We start from the raw sequence: 21,064 nt of genomic DNA, 5'->3' as shown, positions 1-21,064 counted from the left end.
TGTCAATGGTCAGTTGACATTTTCATTGCTGTACTTCATCTTTCTCCACGCTGCTCGATCCAGGAGGAACTTGACGTGATAATTCAATGGATAGCACCACCATATGTCAAAGTAACATCTGTTCTGCAGGTCCGAAATTATAGTAGGAATGTAAAATGTACTGTGCAAAATATCATGGAGTTGATGCATAGAACCGAAGATCTATATCACTAACACTAGTCGGCTGTACAGTTTTGGAAAAAGTTTAATGGCCTTTCTGGAGACAGAATAACAACAACATGTATTCCTTCTCTTTCATCCTATCACACACTTGTTCATTTCGGGTTACACAGAACTGCGACACTGAAAACATGTGGACCAACACAGTAAAACTCAGTGTTGTCGTCGGTACAATGTTCGTTTCAAAAGCATAAGACTACAGCTGGAAACGGAGGTTGGCAGCTATTTCGGTGGTAATTTCATAGATATGGAAAAGTTATTCATTGATTTCACCATAAAATAGACGAGAAAATTCAGTGACTTGCCTTACGTATGCTGCCTGTCACCATTTAGAAACCCCAGTATGGAGACATGTTAAGTTTGCACCATAAAAGTTCCGTGACATGACAGGAAATTCGCTCGGCCGTGGTCGGCTTGCATACGGGGTGCTAACCGCCGCCTCCTCTATGGATCTCTATGGATCAAAGCCGATGGTTCACGCAACTGTAGGCTATTTGCGAAAATTTCTCCTGTGATTTGCCACTATGTCTTTGTCTATGCTCTTGAGGTATGGTGTTCATATTACACTACTGGCCATTAAAATTGCTACACCACGAAGAAATGCAGATGATATTCATTGCACAAATATATTATACTAGAACTGAGATGTGATTTTCACACAATTTGGGTGCATGGATCCTGAGGAATCAGTACGCAGGACAACCACCTCTGGCCGTAATAACGGCCTTGATACGCCTAGGCATTGGGTAAAACAGAGCTTAAATGGCGTGTACAGGTACAGCTGTCCATGCAGCTTCAACACGATACCACAGTTCATCAAGAGTAGTGACTGGCGTATTGTGACGAGCCAGTTGCTCGGCCACCATTGACCAGACGTTTTCAATTGGTGAAAGATCTGCAGAATGCGCTGGCCAGGACAGCAGTCGAACATTTTCTGTATCCAGAGTAGTATATATTGATAATGGTAAAAATAATGTGGAAACAGGTTGTATGTTAGGTGAATGGACAAATGAATTAGGAAATAATTGGATTACAGATTAGGCTTCAACAGGTCCAAAAGTTACTATTATGAGATAAATGACGGAAAAACAGAAATGATGGTGAAAGGATTCACATTAAATTGCAAGAATATTCAAAAGTTGAATGGCGAATCTATGATAAGGCTAATAGAAAGTGAAGTAAAATAAAAGATACATTTAAAATACAATCAGATGACCAGAGATGTTCATACTAAAAAGAAACAGGTTAAGAAAGAATTTTCATTTCAGTCTGGTAAAAGAATTGTTCTAAAGAAATTATGATACAGTGCCTTGTTGTTGTTGTTGTGGTCTTCAGTCCTGAGACTGGTTTGATGCAGCTCTCCATGCTACTCTATCCTGTGCAAGCTTTTTCATCTCCCAGTACCTACTGCAACCTACATCCTTCTGAATCTGCTTAGTGTATTCATCTCTTGGTCTCCCTCTACGATTTTTACCCTCCACGCTGCCCTCCAATACTAAATTGGTGATCCCTTGATGCCTCAGAACATGTCCTACCAACCGATCCCTTCTTCTGGTCAAGTTGTGCCACAAACTTCTCTTCTCCCCAATCCTATTCAATACTTCCTCATTAGTTATGTGATCTACCCATCTAATCTTCAGCATTCTTCTGTAGCACCACATTTCGAAAGCTTCTATTCTCTTCTTGTCCAAACTATTTATCGTCCATGTTTCACTTCCATACATGGCTACACTCCATACGAATACTTTCAGAAATGACTTCCTGACACTTAAATCTATACTCGATGTTAACAAATTTCTCTTCTTCAGAAACGCTTTCCTTGCCATTGCCAGCCTACATTTTATATCCTCTCTACTTCGACCATCATCAGTTATTTTGCTCCCCAAATAGCAAAACTCCTTTACTACTTTAAGTGCCTCATTTCCTAATCTAATTCCCTCAGCATCACCCGACTTAATTAGACTACATTCCATTATCCTTGTTTTGCTTTTGTTGATGTTCATCTTATATCCTCCTTTCAAGACACTGTCCATTCCATTCAACTGCTCTTCCAAGTCCTTTGCTGTCTCTGACAGAATTACAATGTCATCGGCGAACCTCAAAGTTTTTATTTCTTCTCCATGAATTTTAATACCTACTCCGAATTTTTCTTTTGTTTCCTTTACTGCTTGCTCAATATACAGATTGAACAACATCGGGGAGAGGCTACAACCCTGTCTTACTCCCTTCCCAACCACTGCTTCCCTTTCATGTCCCTCGACTCTTATAACTGCCATCTGGTTTCTGTACAAATTGTAAATAGCCTTTCGCTCCCTGTATTTTACCCCTGCCACCTTTAGAATTTGAAAGAGAGTATTCCAGTCAACATTGTCAAAAGCTTTCTCTAAGTCTACAAATGCTAGAAACGTAGGTTTGCCTTTCCTTAATCTTTCTTCTAAGATAAGTCGTAAGGTCAGTATTGCCTCACGTGTTCCAGTGTTTCTACGGAATCCAAACAGTGCCTTATCGATATTAAAAATTAAATAATTTATCTATATCTTCTAATGAAAATAAAAAATTCGTACCACATTCCTTATATAAATATAATAAATTAGTTAGTTGCATTTTGTTGTATTCTACTTCGTCCAACTTTTTGGTTATAAAGTGATAAACTTTTAAAAGTAACGAATAGGCTTTAATGTAATTTTGTAATTTTGTAGGTAAATTATTAACTGGCAAATTATAATTCACTATTTGCTTTATGGTCATAGAAAAGAGAGAATCAGAGTTTCCAATTTCCTCCCATATCTCTATTTCAGTTTCCTCATAGCTATCAAAGTACTTTTCATAATCTTCTCTGTAAATTCTCTTTCATGCACTAACACATGTAGTATGATCCTGACTTCTCTAGTGTTATATAATTAATGATGGTTTAAAATATTCTTTGCAAGTATTACACTCAACTTGTTTCTCTCTTGGACTATTACTTCTTTCGACAAAGATGTCAAATTGAAATTTATCCCATACATTAGTCACATTTATAATGATTAAAAATTTAAAAGATTATTAAAATTTTGTTCTGTGTAAATAGACACGCTACTGAAGAAGCTCAATAATGCAAGCAATTTTAATCTGTTTAATAAGATTAGTGACCTTGAGGTAAATGAGTGTTATTACATTACCGATTGTGAATGTTTAGAAACTAGATATGGTGATAAAATTTCTCTTGAGCTCGATAATAAATTAAAAAATCTTTTGCCAGAAAGGTTCAATAAAATAATAGATAACTGGGACTTCCAATTTTTGAAGATGGTGAAATTAAATTAAAATATAAAGGAATGAAAAGAACTAAAAGTAATGATAACGAATTTCATGACCTGGAGCTTTTTGTGTAGCTGCAGAATTTTAGTTGAAAATTTTTAAAAATAATCAGTTAGTTGGCTCTTCCTTAATCGATCATGTTAAATTACAGAATATCTATATTAAAAATGGAAGAGAGAGATTTTTCCTCAAAAAATGTGGAATCTAGAACCACCAAATAATTATTAAAAAGCTTATGATGCTTTCTTAGATTTTAAGAGAACTACACAATTGAACGGTGACGTTAATGTGAGTCCACTCAGCTTTATTGAAAATTATCCTGTCTGTTATAAATATGTCTAGAAGAATGAATGTGTTATCTACTCAGAAAACTAGAATGAAGTTGTGTGCAAATTTTAATGATAAAATTCAGAAAAATACGTTTATGTATGTGGTAATGTATGGTAAAAAGAATTTAACATGTCATTCACAACATAGAATTTTAGTTGAAAATTTTTAAAAATTTGTATTTTTTATGGTAGTGTTGGCTTGCATCCGTTTATAAAAAAATTTAGTAAGTAAGTGACTTTTGTGTGCAGTCTAGCTGTTTATAAGAAAATAACTGTTTATAAGAAATAACTGTTATATGAAAATAAAAAAACATCATTAAATTATCTGCAACTGCACTCAACGTACCCACTTACTACTTTAATTGCAATATTGTAGAATCCCAACTCCCAAAATTACTGCACCGACTAGCAATGGATCCCGGCCTCTAGATTATACAGCAGCATGAATATGTTGCCAAACTAACAAGTCCCGCAGGGCATGACATGCGGAGCATTCCACTGTGGGGAGACTTTGCTGACGCACTGTATTTTCAATGGTTCCATTCCAAAGAAATCATTGTGCTGTGAAAATAGACTTTTTAGATTATGGCAGTCACACATAGTCTTAACAGTTTGTGACACAGAAAATTACCTTTTGCGAAGAGAAGTGTGTACATTCGTACGGCAGGTGGAAACTGGCTATGGAGACAGTGGACGAGGAATGGCGTGCGGCGGCAGAGCGTCTGCGTGCGGAGGAGCAGCGGCTGCGCGGCAGGAGGGAGGCCGACCTGCAGGAGGCGGTGGCGGAGGCGCGCCAGATGCTGAGGGTGGAGCTGGACGAGGAGAGGCTGCAGGCGCTGGCGGGGGCGCGGCTGGCGCTGCGGCAGCACGCGGAGGCGGCGCTCCGGGAGCAGGCGGAGGACGTGCTGCGGGCCGCCGACCAGATGGTGTCCGCCGCGGTCGCCGCCGCGCTCAGCAAGCACAAGGCCAAGCTGGTGAGTCCGCTGGGGCCTGTAGCTATGCACAGAGGAAGCAGGTGCATGCGACGGACATTCCAATGGCTGCTGTGCTCGGCAGGCTCGAGGCCAAGCTAGTGGATCCGATGGGGTGTCCCACTCCTATTGGTATGTGGAGGTACTCACTGAGCAGGGGTAGGACGTGCTCGAGGCTGCCACTGTCCCCACTGCTCTCAATGGCACATAGCCGATCTGGTACAACCACTACTCACTGATGGTGCGTTAGAGGTACAAATATGCGGAGGGATTGTCAGAGCACGTGCAGAAAATGCCCGATGTGGGCAACTGTATGGTGACTGTGGTGTGCGTACTGTAAGACCTTCGGTACACACACCATCACATTATTTGACTTGTCACTCTAACGAAGTAGGCCAGTGTCAGCAATATGTCTCGTGGTCTTATCGTGGCGTGTTTATCTTCTGCCGTTAGGTCAGACGATAGAAATGCCACTTGCACGCTTAGAGTAGCAGATTGATGGTGACCAACTGTAAACAGAACTTGATTAATTTTCACACACATTTATTAAAATAATAACAAGCGTAAAAATTACTTAACTTGGTTCAGGATGCTATTTACAATTGACAATCTGAAGTTCCTTTGGTCTTGATACGTTAATCTTATTCTCACATATTTGTGATGTTTGACAAAGTGTCTATTCATTTATCTTCATGGCTTTGTGCAGGAATACGATAATCTTATTAGGCACAGACTGAAACGTGACTATAAACTAATGCAGACTCATGCAGACTAATGCAGACTGGTGCAGGCAAATGCAGACTAATGCATATTGACTAATCAGAGGTCTGTACACTTGTTACAATACCTCGCGCGTTCAGGTATCACTGCGCGAGTGTGATCCAGGAGGAGAAAAGGTTCTACGTTAGCAGCAATCTCATTGGCTGTGTTACATATTAATAAGCGGATCGGAGGAAGCAGAATTTGGTCCGTCTCTAAGACACCGCCATCTCGTAGTGCGGAGACGGACGAGCGCTGCGCCTGCATTGTTGTGCTTAGCGGGGTGCACTCTATTGGGAAAGTTGTGTATGCGCTGACTACGCGGAACTATGTCCACAACAGTGACCCTCACAGTAGCTGCCACACTCAAGTGGCCTAAAGCCCAGGTGGTGAGTCCACTGGTCAGCCTGGGCACACAAATGCAGATGTGTAGAGGGACTCAGATAGCAGGCAGATCATGTGGTGGAGGTTGCCGACTCGACAGTGACCGTCACAGTCATCTGTCTGCTGTGACCGAGAAGTTCTAGGCCCTTCAGTCCGAAATCGCGCTGCCACTACAGTTGCAGGTTCAAATTATGCCTCGGGCTTGGATGTGTGTGATGCCCTTAGGTTAGTTAGGGTTAAGTAGTTCTAAGACTAAGGGACTGATGCCCTCAGATGTTAAGTCCCATAGTGCTTAGAGCCATTTGAACTACACTCCTGGAAATTGAAATAAGAACACCGTGAATTCATTGTCCCAGGAAGGGGAAACTTTATTGACACATTCCTGGGGTCAGATACATCACATGATCACACTGACAGAACCACAGGCACATAGACACAGGCAACAGAGCATGCACAATGTCGGCACTAGTACAGTGTATATCCACCTTTCGCAGCAATGCAGGCTGCTATTCTCCCATGGAGACGATCGTAGAGATGCTGGATGTAGTCCTGTGGAACGGCTTGCCATGCCATTTCCACCTGGCGCCTCAGTTGGACCAGCGTTCGTGCTGGACGTGCAGACCGCGTGAGACGACGCTTCATCAAGTCCTAAACATGCTCAATGGGGGACAGATCCGGAGATCTTGCTGGCCAGGGTAGTTGACTTACACCTTCTAGAGCACGTTGGGTGGCACGGGATACATGCGGACGTGCATTGTCCTGTTGGAACAGCAAGTTCCCTTGTCGGTCTAGGAATGGTAGAACGATGGGTTCGATGACCGTTTGGATGTACCGTGCACTATTCAGTGTCCCCTCGACGATCACCAGTGGTGTACGGCCAGTGTAGGAGATCGCTCCCCACACCATGATGCCGGGTGTTGGCCCTGTGTGCCTCGGTCGTATGCAGTCCTGATTGTGGCGCTCACCTGCACGGCGCCAAACACGCATACGACCATCATTGGCACCAAGGCAGAAGCGACTCTCATCGCTGAAGACGACACGTCTCCATTCGTCCCTCCATTCACGCCTGTCGCGACACCACTGGAGGCGGGCTACTCGATGTTGGGGCGTGAGCGGAAGACGGCCTAACGGTGTGCGGGACCGTAGCCCAGCTTCATGGAGACGGTTGCGAATGGTCCTCGCCGATACCCCAGGAGCAACAGTGTCCCTAATTTGCTGGGAAGTGGCGGTGCGGTCCCCTACGGCACTGCGTGGGATCCTACGGTCTTGGCGTGCATCCGTGCGTCGCTGCGGTCCGGTCCCAGGTCGACGGGCACGTGCACCTTCCGCCGACCACTGGCGACAACATCGCTGTACTGTGGAGGCCTCACGCCCCACGTGTTGAGCAATTCGGCGTTACGTCCACCCGGCCTCCCGCACGCCCACTATACGCCCTCGCTCAAAGTCCGTCAACTGCACATACGGTTCGCGTCCACGCTGTCGCGGCATGCTACCAGTGTTAAAGACTGCGATGGAGCTCCGTATGCCACGGCAAACTGGCTGACACTGACGGCGGCGGTGCACAAATGCTGTGCAGCTAGCGCCATTCGACGGCCAACACCGCGGTTCCTGGTGTGTCCGCTGTGCCGTGCGTGTGATCATTGCTTGTACAGCCCTCTCGCAGTGTCCGGAGCAAGTATGGTGGGTCTGACACACCGGTGTCAATGTGTTCTTTTTTCCATTTCCAGGAGTGTATTTCGTCACAGACACCACAATGCTCAGCACATGTGAGACCGAGCTGGTGAGTCCACCGCTCACTGTTGGCGAGTCTCAGAGCTGCAGGTACGCATAGGTGCTCAGAAAGCAGGTAGAGAACAGACTGTACAGTGGCTTTTGCAGTCGCCATTACGCTCAGCAGCTCGAGGCTGAGCTTGTGGTTCCACTACTTTATGCTGGAGGCTTAACTGGTGCAGGTTCATGGGGGTGCTCAGTGAGCAGGATGATCACACTAGGCCGTAAACCAAGAGGCCACCACTGTACTCAGCAGGCACAAGGCCGAGCTGGAGATTCCATTATTCTTTCCCAAGTCAAGCCATCCTCCAGCATACTCTGTCAACTGATAGTCTCTTCTAGCTACAGTAGTCATTGCCAGTTTGGTACTATGTCCGCTGATCAATATATCCACAACATCTGTTGTGGAACTCATTAATAACTGATTCCCTCTCTGGTCCACAATGTAGCCGATTCATATACACGACATTTACTCCTAATTCTGTCACTTGGTATTTGGCATGTGAGTAATGGACATATGCCATGTAACAGTATCAGGAACGTTTCCCAGAAGTAATGCACAAGTGTTGTTGATGTTAGAACTTCAAATGTCTTGTAGGAAATGTCGCCAACCCAGGTACAACAGGTTTATATGGAAACCATGGGGCAAGTTGGTTGAAATGGCTCTAAGCACTATGGGACTTAACATCTGAGGTCATCATTCCCCTTGACTTAGAACTACTTAAACCTAACTAACCTAAGGACATCACACACATCCATGCCCGAGGCAGGATTCGAACCTGCGACAGCAGCAGCCGCGTTGTTCCGGGCTGAAGCGCTTAGAACCGCTCGACCACAGTGGCTGGGCAAGGAGGAAGTATGTCAGTTGTTGGCATGTGTAAGTTCTCATCAGAGTTACGACATAGTCCCTTGACCGACAACACAGCCTTCACCATTAAAGTTTTCTGTGAAGTACGCCAACCTACACACTAGAATAACAGGCATACATTGACAACAGAAACATGACACAGGGACAGTGCACATGAGTTTTCAATGTTGGGGAGAGTAAGATCGCCATGAGAAGTACTATAGTATCAGTGAAATGGGTTTCATGACAGCTGTCTGAGAACATGGAGTATCCTGACTTTACACTGGGTAGGCGTGGTCAACTCAGACGCTAGGTCCACACTCACAGTACAAGAGCAACAGTGGTATCACCTCCAAAAAGTTCACGTTTGCAGTGGGCGGTGGTTTTATTACTGCTAGGCAATGAGTAAAGGAGCTATTGTTTACTGGGACCACTGACTTCTGTGGAGAAATTCTTCCTTCCTAGTTCACGAGATGATGTGAAGACATGGTGACTAATACTCCAGTACATGACAAGTGACACTGGACACCAGTGATTAACTGATCACCACACGAGAGAATATAGTTCTCCTATATGAGATGTCCAGCTTCTAGTCCAGCCAATAAATATGAATTACGTCGCCGTTTTCTTAACGAAGCACCAGTTTCCCAGACAGAATGAGAGTGCACTTTGCACTTATTTCTATCCAAGAGTATTTCAGCTATAATTCTGAATCTCGCCATGCGAAGTCGTTTCAGCAATAATTGAACTATGTCTTCCTTAGCTGTATCATTGCTTTGACTCCTTTCTCAAACCAGACTCTAGCGCTTGTTGTTAATCCATTCATTGATGCGATCAAACAGTTTCAAGCCAATTTCAATACATATCTCATTAGGGATTTATTTCACTTAGTGGCATATCTCATAGTTCTGTTTCATTTAATTTGATCATCCTCAGCATATGAACTATTCTTCTGGAAAACCTCACACTGGCCGATTCCTCCACCATAAGAACCAAGTGCTGAGTCCCATTGGCTACAATGCCTTCAAACAAGTCACAAAGTCATTATTCCATAAGCTCATTTATTTACCAGGAAACACTGCATAACTGCACTGAATAGCATCTGGATCAAGGGATACATCATCATCTTGGACACACTATTTACTTAGTTCTGGATATCAAAAACTTGAATTTCGCTTGCTGGCTGTTTGAGGAATCCATGTTGATTCTAATATCAGGTGTTTTAATGCTCGAAAAATATTAAAATCCTCGAAAATAATTGTAAAATAGATTAATATCGTCGATATACGACTTCAGTTGTGCACATCTGTCTGACGACTCTTCCTCAAAAGGGGAACGACCAGACTTTTTTCTGACAAAGAGAGTTCCCCACTGTGGGGACATCTTCCATTCATTCACCAGGGTGAGCACTCATTTGATAGGAATCGATAAAAAATTTCGGAACGTCACGTAATGGACTAGAACCAAAAAAAATAGTAGCACTATGTATACTGAGTAAGTAGTGTGGAGGAGAAAGTGCATTCCTGATATCCAGAAGGTTGTGCGTTGAAATTCTGGTAGGTGCTTCGATATCTTTTATTTTAAAATCTTCATCGAAAAAGCTTTGATCACTATATTTATTCAATTAATTGATTTAAACGTTATATTGTATTTATAATCCTTTGTGACATCATTTTAAACTTCGTATTCACTGTTTCATTAGCTCTCATTTTTTGTTCTCGTCATTCTTTTCTCGTTTAGACTCCTTGTGCATGTGATTTAAATTATTTTTATGTATTCACTTCTGTTTAATATCTTCCATTTTATGGTCGTACATTTTTGTCCTTGCGCATTTATTACTTCTGTTCCACACGTTGCTTAAATTTCGTTTTATACGTAATCCCTTCTTATGTTTAAATCTTCATCTGCATTATATTGTCCAGAACGTAACAAGAATTTACATCTTAACTGTTTATATGAAGATCACCATCAGAAAAAATGCACATCTTGTAACGAAGAATACATTTTAGACCACATGAGCAGCCAACAGAAATGGATTACTTCGTCTTTTGTTTTTTAACTGATGGGTCAGCATTTTCCTACTTTTACGTGCTGTGTCAAATAAATAAAGATAATTATAATCACATGCATAACCAGTCCAAATGAAGAAAGAATAACAGGGTGAAAAAGTAAGGGTTACTGAAACAGTTAGTAAGATGTTTAAACTTACGTGACAAAATACTATAAATAAAAAATAAATTCAAACTAATTGATTCGATGAAAATAGTGATCAAATCCATTACCATAAAGGTTTTGAAGTGAAATATTTCCAAGTCCAAGAGAAGATTCGAAACCACAATCTTCTGCACTGCAGGAAGGTATCTGATCCACTGCGCTACACTCTAAGTCTGCATAAACTTACTATTTACAGACTTTAGACCGTAACACGGAATTCTAAAATTTTTTTCGATTTCTCGCATTCTCACAATGCTGAGTGGCTGCAGTAGGTGATACCTGGACCCTAACCTATTTCACCGTGTGAATTGGCTTCAAAATGTCAGACCCACACCTGCGGACCTCCCTTGTGAGTTGTCTGTAATGTGTCGATGCTCCAGTGATGTTCAATTTTTTTTCTGGAATAGGATTAGTGGCATAACACAAGACTTTTTCCAGTGTACGTATTTAATGACGACTGCTTCAATAAATGTTCGAGTTCTGTAACTTGACACTGACGATTATGAATTCTCAAACCGCCCGACGCCCTTGGAGTCTCCACTGCTCTACGTCTTCGTTTTATCTGTCCAGGAGCGCCAACAAGAGGAACTTGACTCCAAGCTGAGCAGCGTGAACGCCCTGGACTCCAGACTCCAGCAGATGGAGAGCAAGATGGCAGACAGAGAGAAGCAACTGGCTTCGCAAGCAGAGGCGCTGACCGAACTGGAACTGCAGCTGGAGCAGCGCTCCAGGCAGCTGGAGCAGGCGCTCGTCCGCAAGGTGAGTGTTCACCGGAGAACGACTAGTGAAACTGCTTCTTGTGTTTGCAACATCCTACAGTTAATCAGGTGCGAAAATTACCGAGCTATCAATTTAATTATTCATGGTTCCAAAATACTAACGCGAATTCTTTATAGAAGAATGGAAAAACTGGTGGAAGCCGACCTCTGGGAAGATCAGTTTGTATTCCACAGGAATGTGGGAATACGCGAGGCAAAACTGACCCTACGAAATATCTTAAAAAATAGGTTAAGGCAAGGCAATCCTACATTTACAGCATTCGTAGACTTAGAGAAATCTTTTGATAATGTTGACTGGAATCTTCTTTTTGGAATACTGAAGATAGCAGGAGTAAAATACAGGGAGTGAAAGGCCGTTTCCTACTTTTACAGAAACCAGACGACAGTTATAAGAGTTGAGTGGCTTGAAAGGGAAGCAGTAGTTGAGAAGGGACTGAGGGTGGCCTGTAGCCTACCCCCAAATTTATTAATTCTGTCCTTTGAACAGCCAATAAAGGAACCCAAAGAAAAATTATGAGTCAGAATTAAATTTCAGGGAGAAGAAATAAAATCTGTGAGGTTTGCCAGTGACATTGTAATTCTGTCAGAGACAGCAAAGGACTTGAAAGAGCAGTTGAACTAAACCGAAAGTGACTTGAAAGGTGGATATAAGATGCACATCAACAAACGCAAAACAAGGATAATGGAATGTAGTCGAATTAAATCAGGTTATGGTGAGAAAATGAGATTAGGAAACGAGACACTAAAAGGAACAGATGAATTTTACCATTTGGGTAGCAAACGAACTGACCATGGCCGAAGTAGACAGGATATAAAATGTAGAGTGGCAATGGCCAACAAGACGTTTCTGAAGAAGATAAATTTGTTAATATTAAATAGAGGTTTAAGTGGCAGGAAGTCTTTTCTGAAAGTATTTGTATGGGGTGTAGCAATGTATGGAAGTGAAACATGGACGATGAACAGTTTGGAAAAGAGAAAAATAGAAGCTTTTGAAATGCGATGCTGCAGAAGAATGCTGGAGTTTAAATGGGTAGGTCACGTAAGTAATGAGGATGTACTTAATAGAGCTGGTGACAAAAGAAATTTTAGTACAGCATGACTAGAAGAAGGAATCAGTTGATAGGACACAATCTGAGACATCAAGGGATCACGTATTTAGTATTGGAGGGTAAACATCATAGAGATAGACGAAGAAATGAACACGGTAATCAGATTCAGAAGGTTGAGGGTCGCAATAGTTATTCAGGGATGAAGAGGCTTGCCCATCATAGAGTAGTTGCGTCAAATCTGTCTTCGGACCGAAAACCACAACATCAACGACAACAACAACAACAACAACAACAACGGTTGTTCGTGAAACGCTGTAGCTCACAATATATGCGTCGATCTGACTGCCTTCCGCTTCCAGGAGAAGTTTTTATATAGAGTAACAGAAATGAAAAGTATTCCATCGTGTGGTGACAGTCCAGTATTTTACGAACTCTGTGGAGACTTATACCGAGAAAAAAATTCTGTTTACGCCTGTCGGGTCCGCGCTGTAGACTTCTCGTGATAAAGTCAGGATAAAAGCGTAACAAGTATTTCGTAATTATGTGTAATTTAATTACCAATCTCTGTAACGCACTGGTTGCACAGAGTAATGTGATGTTTACAGACTAGATAAGTCACAAACTTAGACTCTCTCACATCGTCGCCGTATGCCTGACGGGCTAGCGCCGTTTCTCCATTTAATTTTGGACACTGTCGTAGCTCTCGTATTCGCTTGGCACTGGACGTTTTCCTTTTTTGTGCTTCCCTTCGATGCCAGCTTTCCTCGGACTGGCGCTTTCTGCAGCTCTGAGCATATTAAAGAGTCATGCGAGACTACACACATCAGCTGTGTGGCTGGATTGAAGAGTTTTTAGCAAACAGAACACAGCATGTTGTTCTCAATGGAGAGACGTCTGCAGACGTTAAGGTAACCCCTGGCGTGCCACAGGGGAGTGTTATGGGACCATTGCTTTTCACAATATATATAAATCACCTAGTAGATAGTGTCGGAAGTTCCATGCGGCTTTTCGCGGATGATGCTGTAGTATACAGAGAAGTTGCAGCATTACAAAATTGTAGCGAAATGCAGGAAGATCTGCAGCGGATAGGCACTTGGTGCAGGGACTGGCAATTGACCCTTAACATAGATGAATGTAATGTATTGCGAATACATAGAAAGAAGGACCCTTTATTGTGTGATTATATGATAGCGGAACAAACACTGGTACAAGTTACTTCTGTAAAATATCTGGGAGTATGCGTGCGGAACGATTTGAAGTGGAATGATCACATAAAATTAATTGTTGGTAAGGCGGGTACCAGGTTGAGATTCATTGGGAGAGTCCTTAGAAAATGTAGTCCATAGACAAACGAGGTGGCTTACAAAACACTCGTTCGACCTATACTCGAGTATTGCTCATCAGTGTGGGATCCGTACCAGATCGGGTTGACGGAGGAGATGGAGAAGATCCAAAGAAGAGCGGCGCGTTTCGTCACAGGGTTATTTGGTAAGCGTGATAGCGTTACGGAGATGTTTAATAAACTCAAGTGGCAGACTCTGCAAGAGAGGCGCCCTGAATCGCGGTGTAGCTTGCTGTCCAGGTTTCTGGAGGGTGCGTTTCTTGATGAGGTATCAAATATATTGCTTGCCCCTACTTATACCTCCCGAGGAGATCACGAATGTAAAATTAGAGAGATTAGAGCGCGCACGGAGGCTTTCAGACAGTCGTTCTTCCCGCGAACCATACGCGACTGGAACAGAAAAGGGAGGTAATGACAGTGGCACGTAAAGTGCCCTCCGCCACACACCGTTGGGTGGCTTTCGGAGTATAAATGTAGATGTAGATTATTTTGTAATTTTCAATTCAATATCGATTTTCGGCTCAGTCGTTTAGTACAGAAACAGCACTGCTCCACTTTTTGACACTGCATCAGTTATTCATATTTTCGTGGTTATAGAGGCAGTACCCATAGTTTTATGTAGAAATAGATGCCTCACCCACAGACAGTGTGTAAAATTTCAGCTTCGTACAGAAACGACACTTCTGGAGATGTGCTGTTTCTGTTCTAAATGTGTGAGTGAGACGTTAGTACGGGAAGGTTTATATGCTCTTTGCTCACCTTTAATGTGGTTAATATTCACAACGTTAGGGGCTATAGCCGGCCGATGTGACCGAGCGGTTCTAGGCGCTTCAGTCCAGAACCTCGCTGCTGATAGGGTCGCAGGTTCGAATCCCGCCTCTCGCATGGATGTGTGTAATGTCCTTAGGTTAGTTAGGTTTAAGTAGTTCTACGTCTAGGGGACTGATGACCTCAGATGTTAAGTCCCATAGTGCTCAGAGCCATTTGAACCATTTGCATAGAAACGAACACATAACTCAGCTGTAAAACTTTTTGATACCCTGTCTATTGGTTCGGTCCAAACTTTCAGTTTGGTATCGATTAGTCTGATCACCTTATCTGTTGTGCTTTCGAATGCAGCATATTCTGGTACAATGCAGATCCGCAAGTATCGCTAGAAAATTGTCTGTAGTACAATTTGCTTTGCCATATGGTATTGCTCTCATATCTCAGTTTAACCAAACATGCAACATAACAATAGTAAATTGAGGATGTGTTGGATGGCGATCAGTTTGGCTTTTGGAAAGGTAAAGGCACCAAAGAGGTCGTTCTCAAAAATGGTTCAAATGGCTCTGAGCACTTAACTTCAGAGAGGAAAGGAATATCTGGAAAACAGCGATAACGAGAAGGGCCAGGACGATAGGACATCTGTTTATACATTACGAAATAGCTTCCACACCTCTAGAGGGGGCTGTACAGGATAAAAACTGTAGAGGAAAACGGAGAATGGAATATTGTTGTTGTTGTGGTCTTCAGTCCTGACACTAGTTTGATGCAGCTCTCCATGCTACTCTATCCTGTGCAAGCTTCTTCATCTCCCAGTACCTACTCCAACCTACATCCTTCTGAATCTGCTTAGTGTATTCATCTCTTCGGTCTCCCTCTACGATTTTTACCTTCCACGCTGCCCTCCAATACTAAATTGGTGATCCCTTGATGCCTCAGAACATGTCCTACCAACTGATCCCTTCTTCTAGTCAAGTTGTGCCACAAACTTCTCTTCTCCCCAATCCTATTCAATACCTCCTCATTAGTTATGTGATCTACCCATCTAATCTTCAGCATTCTTCTATAGCACCACATTTCGAAATCTTCTATTCTCTTCTTGTCTAAACTATCTATCGTCCACGTTTCACTTCCATACATGGCTAAACTGCATACAAATACATTCAGAAAAGACTTCCTGGCACTTAAATCTATACTCGATGTTAACAGATTTCTCTTCTTCAGAAACGCTTTCCTTGCCATTGCCAGTCTACATTTTATATCCTCTCTACTTCTACCATCATCAGTTATTTTGCTCCCCAAATAGCAAAACTCGTTTACTACTTTAATCTAATTTCCGCAGCATCACCCGACTTAATTCGAATACATTCCATTATCCTCGTTTTGTTTTTGTTGATGTTCATCTTATATCCTCCTTTCAAGACAGTGCCTATTCCGGTCAACTGCTGTTCCAAGTCCTTTGCTGTCTCTGACAGAATTACAATGTCATCGGCGAACCTCAAAGTTTTTATTTCTTCCCTATGGATTTTAATTCCTACTCCAAATTTTTCTTTTGTTTCCTTTACTGCTTGCTCAATATACAGATTGAATAACATCGGGGAGAGGCTACAACCGTGTCTCACTCCCTTTCCAACTGCTGCTTCCCTTTCATGTCCCTCGACTCTTATAACTGCCATCTGGTTTCTGTTCAGATTGTAAATAGTCTTTCGCTCCCTGTATTTTACCCCTGCCACCTTCGGAATTTGAAAGAGAGTATTCCAGTCAACATTGTCAAAAGCCTTCTCTGAGTCTACAAATGCTAGAAACGTAGGTTTGCCTTCCTTAATCTAGCTTCTAAGTTAAGTCGTAGGGTCAGTATTGCTTCACGTATTTCAATATTTCTATGGAATCCAAACTGATCTTCCCCGAGGTTGGCTTCTACTAGTTTTTCCATTGGTCTGTAAAGAATTGGCGTTAGTATTTTGCAGCTGTGACTTATTAAACTGATAGTTCGCTAATTTTCACATTTGTCAACACCTGCTTTCTTTGGTATTGGAATTATTATATTTTTCTTGAGAGAATGGAATTATTGAGGAGGCAGGTTGTAAGTGCTACTCTAAGATGAAAAGGTTGGCACAGAAGAAGAGGAATTCATGGCGGGCTGCTCTTATGGGTAACGATTTCTACCTCCGGCCCTTCCATTTGTTTGACAGGCAGCAGCATTACGTCAAAATATAGACTGTAGTCGTTTCTCTTTAACAACTCCATTACCATAGATTAACTCTTCAGCAGAAACAGTTCATTACAAAACTTGGAAACGCTTATGACAGGCACAAGTTTTCTGTAAGTAACATTTTATTAATGTAAAAAATTACAATCTTGTCAAATCTATAAATAGAGCTCCATCTTCTGGCCATGATGGACGAATCTGTCCCGACCGACCGCCGCGTCGTCCTCTGCCAGTGGTGCATACCAGCCAGACTCGCTGACAACTCAGCTACATAGGTGGATTAGTGTATAAGCAATATATGTAAAAACACTGAGCACTATTCCAGAAAAATCCACTGATAATGTTTTTAATACGATAAGTGAAACACATTTTTATTTGAACCGTTGGTTAGGTCTTGTAGAATTGGTAAGACTGTTTGGTCGAATGTTTGTTGTACCTCCTGTTGAAAACATTCATTGACTAGTCATGATATGTCATTATGTTTATTCTTGATGCTCCAGGAACAACAGCAGGAGTTGGAGTCGAAAGCGGAGCAGGCTATGATGCGCCTGGAACGAATCCTGGAAGAAGAGGAGCGTGCCGCAGAAAGACGATCCGAACAGGAACAGGTGGGTCAGCAGGAACAGGAACGGATGGGACGGAAGTCAGAAAGCAGACTTCCTGTCATTATCATACATACATCTATAACATGGAAGACAATATTAGCAGGTTTTCGCAGATGATACAGGAACTACTGTCTCAAAAAAAAATTACATATACAGAAATATTCCTGTTTCTGTTTTCAGCGCCTTTTCAGTAGTTGTTCGATCTGTGCATCTATCTTCAGCATTTACCTTTAGTACCATATTTCAAAAGCTTCTAATATCTTCTTGCCTGAACTGTGTATCGTTCACATTTCATTTCCACATAACACTACATTCGTGACAAACACCTTCAGAAAAGATGGATCACCATTTAAATTGATAATCGATGTTAACATATCTCTGTTTTTCAGAGATGCTTCCCAAGGTTGTGTCAATCCGCATTTTATATGTCCACTCTACTTCAGCCATCAGCACTTATTTTGCTACCAAAGTAGCACAATTGATCTAGCACTTTAAGTGCATCATTCCCAAATTTAATTCCCTCAGCATCGCCTGATTTAACTCAGCTACATTCCGTTACTCCTTCTTTGCTTGTGTTTTGTTCATCTTATACCATGTTTTATGACACTAGCCTCTCTGTACAGCTATTCTTTCAGGTCCCTTGGCGTCTGTCACTGACTTAGAATGTCATTATTTCCCCTCACCTTTGTTTCTCTTTCCAAATTTCTTCTTGGTTTCGTCTACAGCTTGTACAATGTGCCGATTGAATAACGACGTTGAATAACAACGTGGGCACCCCGTATCACTCACTCACGTTATAGTATTATCAATGTTGAATATGATGTTTTCATTTACCTCATATAATATCCCCCAGATAGACGATCTAGTGACATTAATGTGACAACTGCCTATGTTGGACGTCAACATTCAATAACCACTCACAGACGCCAGGTGTGAATGCTAGCAGCAGAGGATATATAAAGTGTGTTATGGGGAGGGGGAGGGAGGGATGGAGGGGGGGTATTCTTGGCACACTCTTGACAGTGTGGATCTCGGAATATTTGATTCCCTAACGATATCCGAAACAGATCGCCCCATGTCTCCAACTACCGTTCCGCGATCAACGTCTGTTAACTGCCGTTGTACGGCCATAGTCACGTCGGAAACCTTTCCACATTAATCACTTGGGTGCAGATGATAGCTCCGCCAATCCTATGTCCTTTTACACCTTGCATATGCGATTCTATGTCCGCAGCTTGTGGTCTTGCGGTGGCGTTCTCGCTTCCCACGCACGGGGTCCCAGGTTCGATTCCCGGCGGGCTCAGGAATTTTTCCTGCCTCGAGATGTCTGGGTATTGTTGTGTCGTCTTCACCATCATCAGTCATCCTCATTACGGTCGGAGGAAGGCAATGGCAAACCACCTCCGCTAGGACCTTGCCTAGTACGGTGGTGCAGGTCTCCCGCATCGTCCCCTATGCTCCTCGAAGTATGGGAGTTCATCATCATCATATGCTATTCTGCTGCCATCTCTACATGTGGATATCGCTACCCAATGACTGTTGTCACCTCAATGCATATTGTTGCGCCTCTCAGTGTAGAAAATGGAACAGCATTGACACTGGTTCCATTCCATGTGTTGCCTTACCCAGTGTCTTAGAGTAGTGGGGTGCTAGAGTGTTTACTAATATGCTTTGTAATGGACACCTAGAGAGCCAGTTGATCATATGTACGCAGTTATGTGCTGTGTGTGTCAATACTGGCTTCCTAGTTTCGCCTAGGAGGGCAGTATGTTGTTCTATTCTGGCGAGGTGTGTGGTATTCACGATTACTTGTAAGGATCCAGAAGTGAAATCCAGCAGTCTTCAGATGGTTATACTCGAACCAAACGGACTTCTACGAACAGGGAAGTTCATTTGTGATTTTTTTGTAACCTATTATACATTGTGGTAATAAAATTATTGTGCACTACTTTCTGAGCTTCTCTCATTGTTGTTTTGAATGTCCTACTTTAGTGTAGACTATAATGTTCATAATGATGAACGCTTAAAACTATTATTACTGTCGTAATTTGTCACCCATCTCAGCTGGAGAACTTTGCAATGCTTGCAGATGTGGCGCGTGTCCCTGGAGAAGCTGGAGGCAGAGTCGAAGAAGCGCTTGGAGCGGCTGGAGACGTCGGAGAGACAGCAGCGGGAGCAGTGGCAGAAGTCCCTGGAGAAGAGGGAGGAGGCGACGAGGCAGCTGAGGGAGGCGGTGGAGCAGCAGGAACAGCGACTGGCGGCCGCGAGGGAACAGCTGGCGGCGCAGCTGGGTTCGCTGCAGCAGCTGCGGCCCGCCGCACAGGTGTGTAGGCGCAGAGGCGGCGGCAGCTGTGCGGCTGCGGCCGCTGCTGGCTAAGCCTGCTGATTGCGCTGCTGTATCTGACCACGAGTGCGACCTGTTCAGTGCCCCCATATGGCGCAAGTGTCAGTCGTGGTCAGAACAGCGCTCTGTGCAGTTGTGAGTAGATTATATCCCAGTTGAGTGATTTAGAACGTGGGAGAATTGTCTGTGCTGCTACAATGCATACTTCTATAACGAAGAGAGCCAAAGTCTTCGGTGTTTCAAGAGGCAACTTGTCTAAGTCCCATGGCACAAAGTTTGTTCCCCCAAGGTGATGCTGTGTTCCAAAACGACAGAAACCCTATTTGCACAGCTTGCATTATGCAGAACTGCTTTTGTGAGCACCAGGCTGAATTAACACATCTACCATGACCACCATCGTCACCAGACACCAGTGTTATTGAGATTTGTAATCTGATATGAAGAGAAGGGTGCATGGTCGCTATCCACCTCCATCATAATAATGTGAGATTGCTGGTAGTTTTCAGGAAGAATGGTAAAATTCCCTTGAAACCCAAACACGGCCTGTATTTATCCATTTCGACGTGATTGGAATCTTTTGCATGCCAGAAGTTTTCTTACACCGTATTAGGCGTGGTAATGTGTTGAGTTTTTGGTGTTTCCATATTTTTGTGCACCTCATGTACATATAGTGTACACTCCCAATCCCCGTATGATGTGACAGGGAGGGTGCACGGAGCACCACTATAACTTTCCTTACAATTCATTCGATTCGTAGATTTTATGAGGGGAAAACGGTGTCGGTACGAATGTCTCAGAGTCAGAATTTCTCTATTATTCACGGAATTTGTACATTATTGAGGATATGTAGTGGAGGATGTAGTAAGTTCCGTGAGTAAGTCCTTCCACAACAAGCTATCCCACTCATTACACACTGCAGTTTTTGGAGTCTTTCTCCTGACATTCACACTGACAAACCAAATTCTAAATCAACAGTGCAGCTCTTCTTTGGAACTTTTCTATCTCTCCAGTTAATCCAGCTTGGTGATGGACCCACGCTTACAAAAAATACTCAAGAATTAGTTGAAGAGTGATACATAAGAGATCTCTCTCATATGACTATTACACATCATGTGGATTCTTTCAATAAATTTGTGTCTTTCAGTTGCTTTTGATAGAAACTTCTTCGTATTTGTAGG

General features: G+C 42.8%; 1 protein-coding gene across 1 annotated transcript in view; it reads left to right on the top strand.

Moving 5' to 3' along the window:
* LOC124716805 (trichohyalin-like) overlaps positions 1-21,064 on the top strand; it is a 118,384-nt gene that overhangs the window by 54,187 nt on the left and 43,133 nt on the right. Inside the window, exons 6-9 of the mRNA XM_047243354.1 lie at positions 4,516-4,822; positions 11,364-11,552; positions 17,438-17,545; positions 19,632-19,865. Coding sequence (XP_047099310.1) covers positions 4,516-4,822; positions 11,364-11,552; positions 17,438-17,545; positions 19,632-19,865 — 838 coding nt within the window. The remainder of the gene's footprint in view (positions 1-4,515; positions 4,823-11,363; positions 11,553-17,437; positions 17,546-19,631; positions 19,866-21,064) is intronic.

Source organism: Schistocerca piceifrons, chromosome 9, assembly GCF_021461385.2.
Source record: "Schistocerca piceifrons isolate TAMUIC-IGC-003096 chromosome 9, iqSchPice1.1, whole genome shotgun sequence".
NCBI lineage: Eukaryota > Metazoa > Arthropoda > Insecta > Orthoptera > Acrididae > Schistocerca > Schistocerca piceifrons.
The sequence above is the reverse complement of the archived record's forward strand: the minus strand, read 5'-3'. Positions and strand labels throughout refer to the sequence as shown.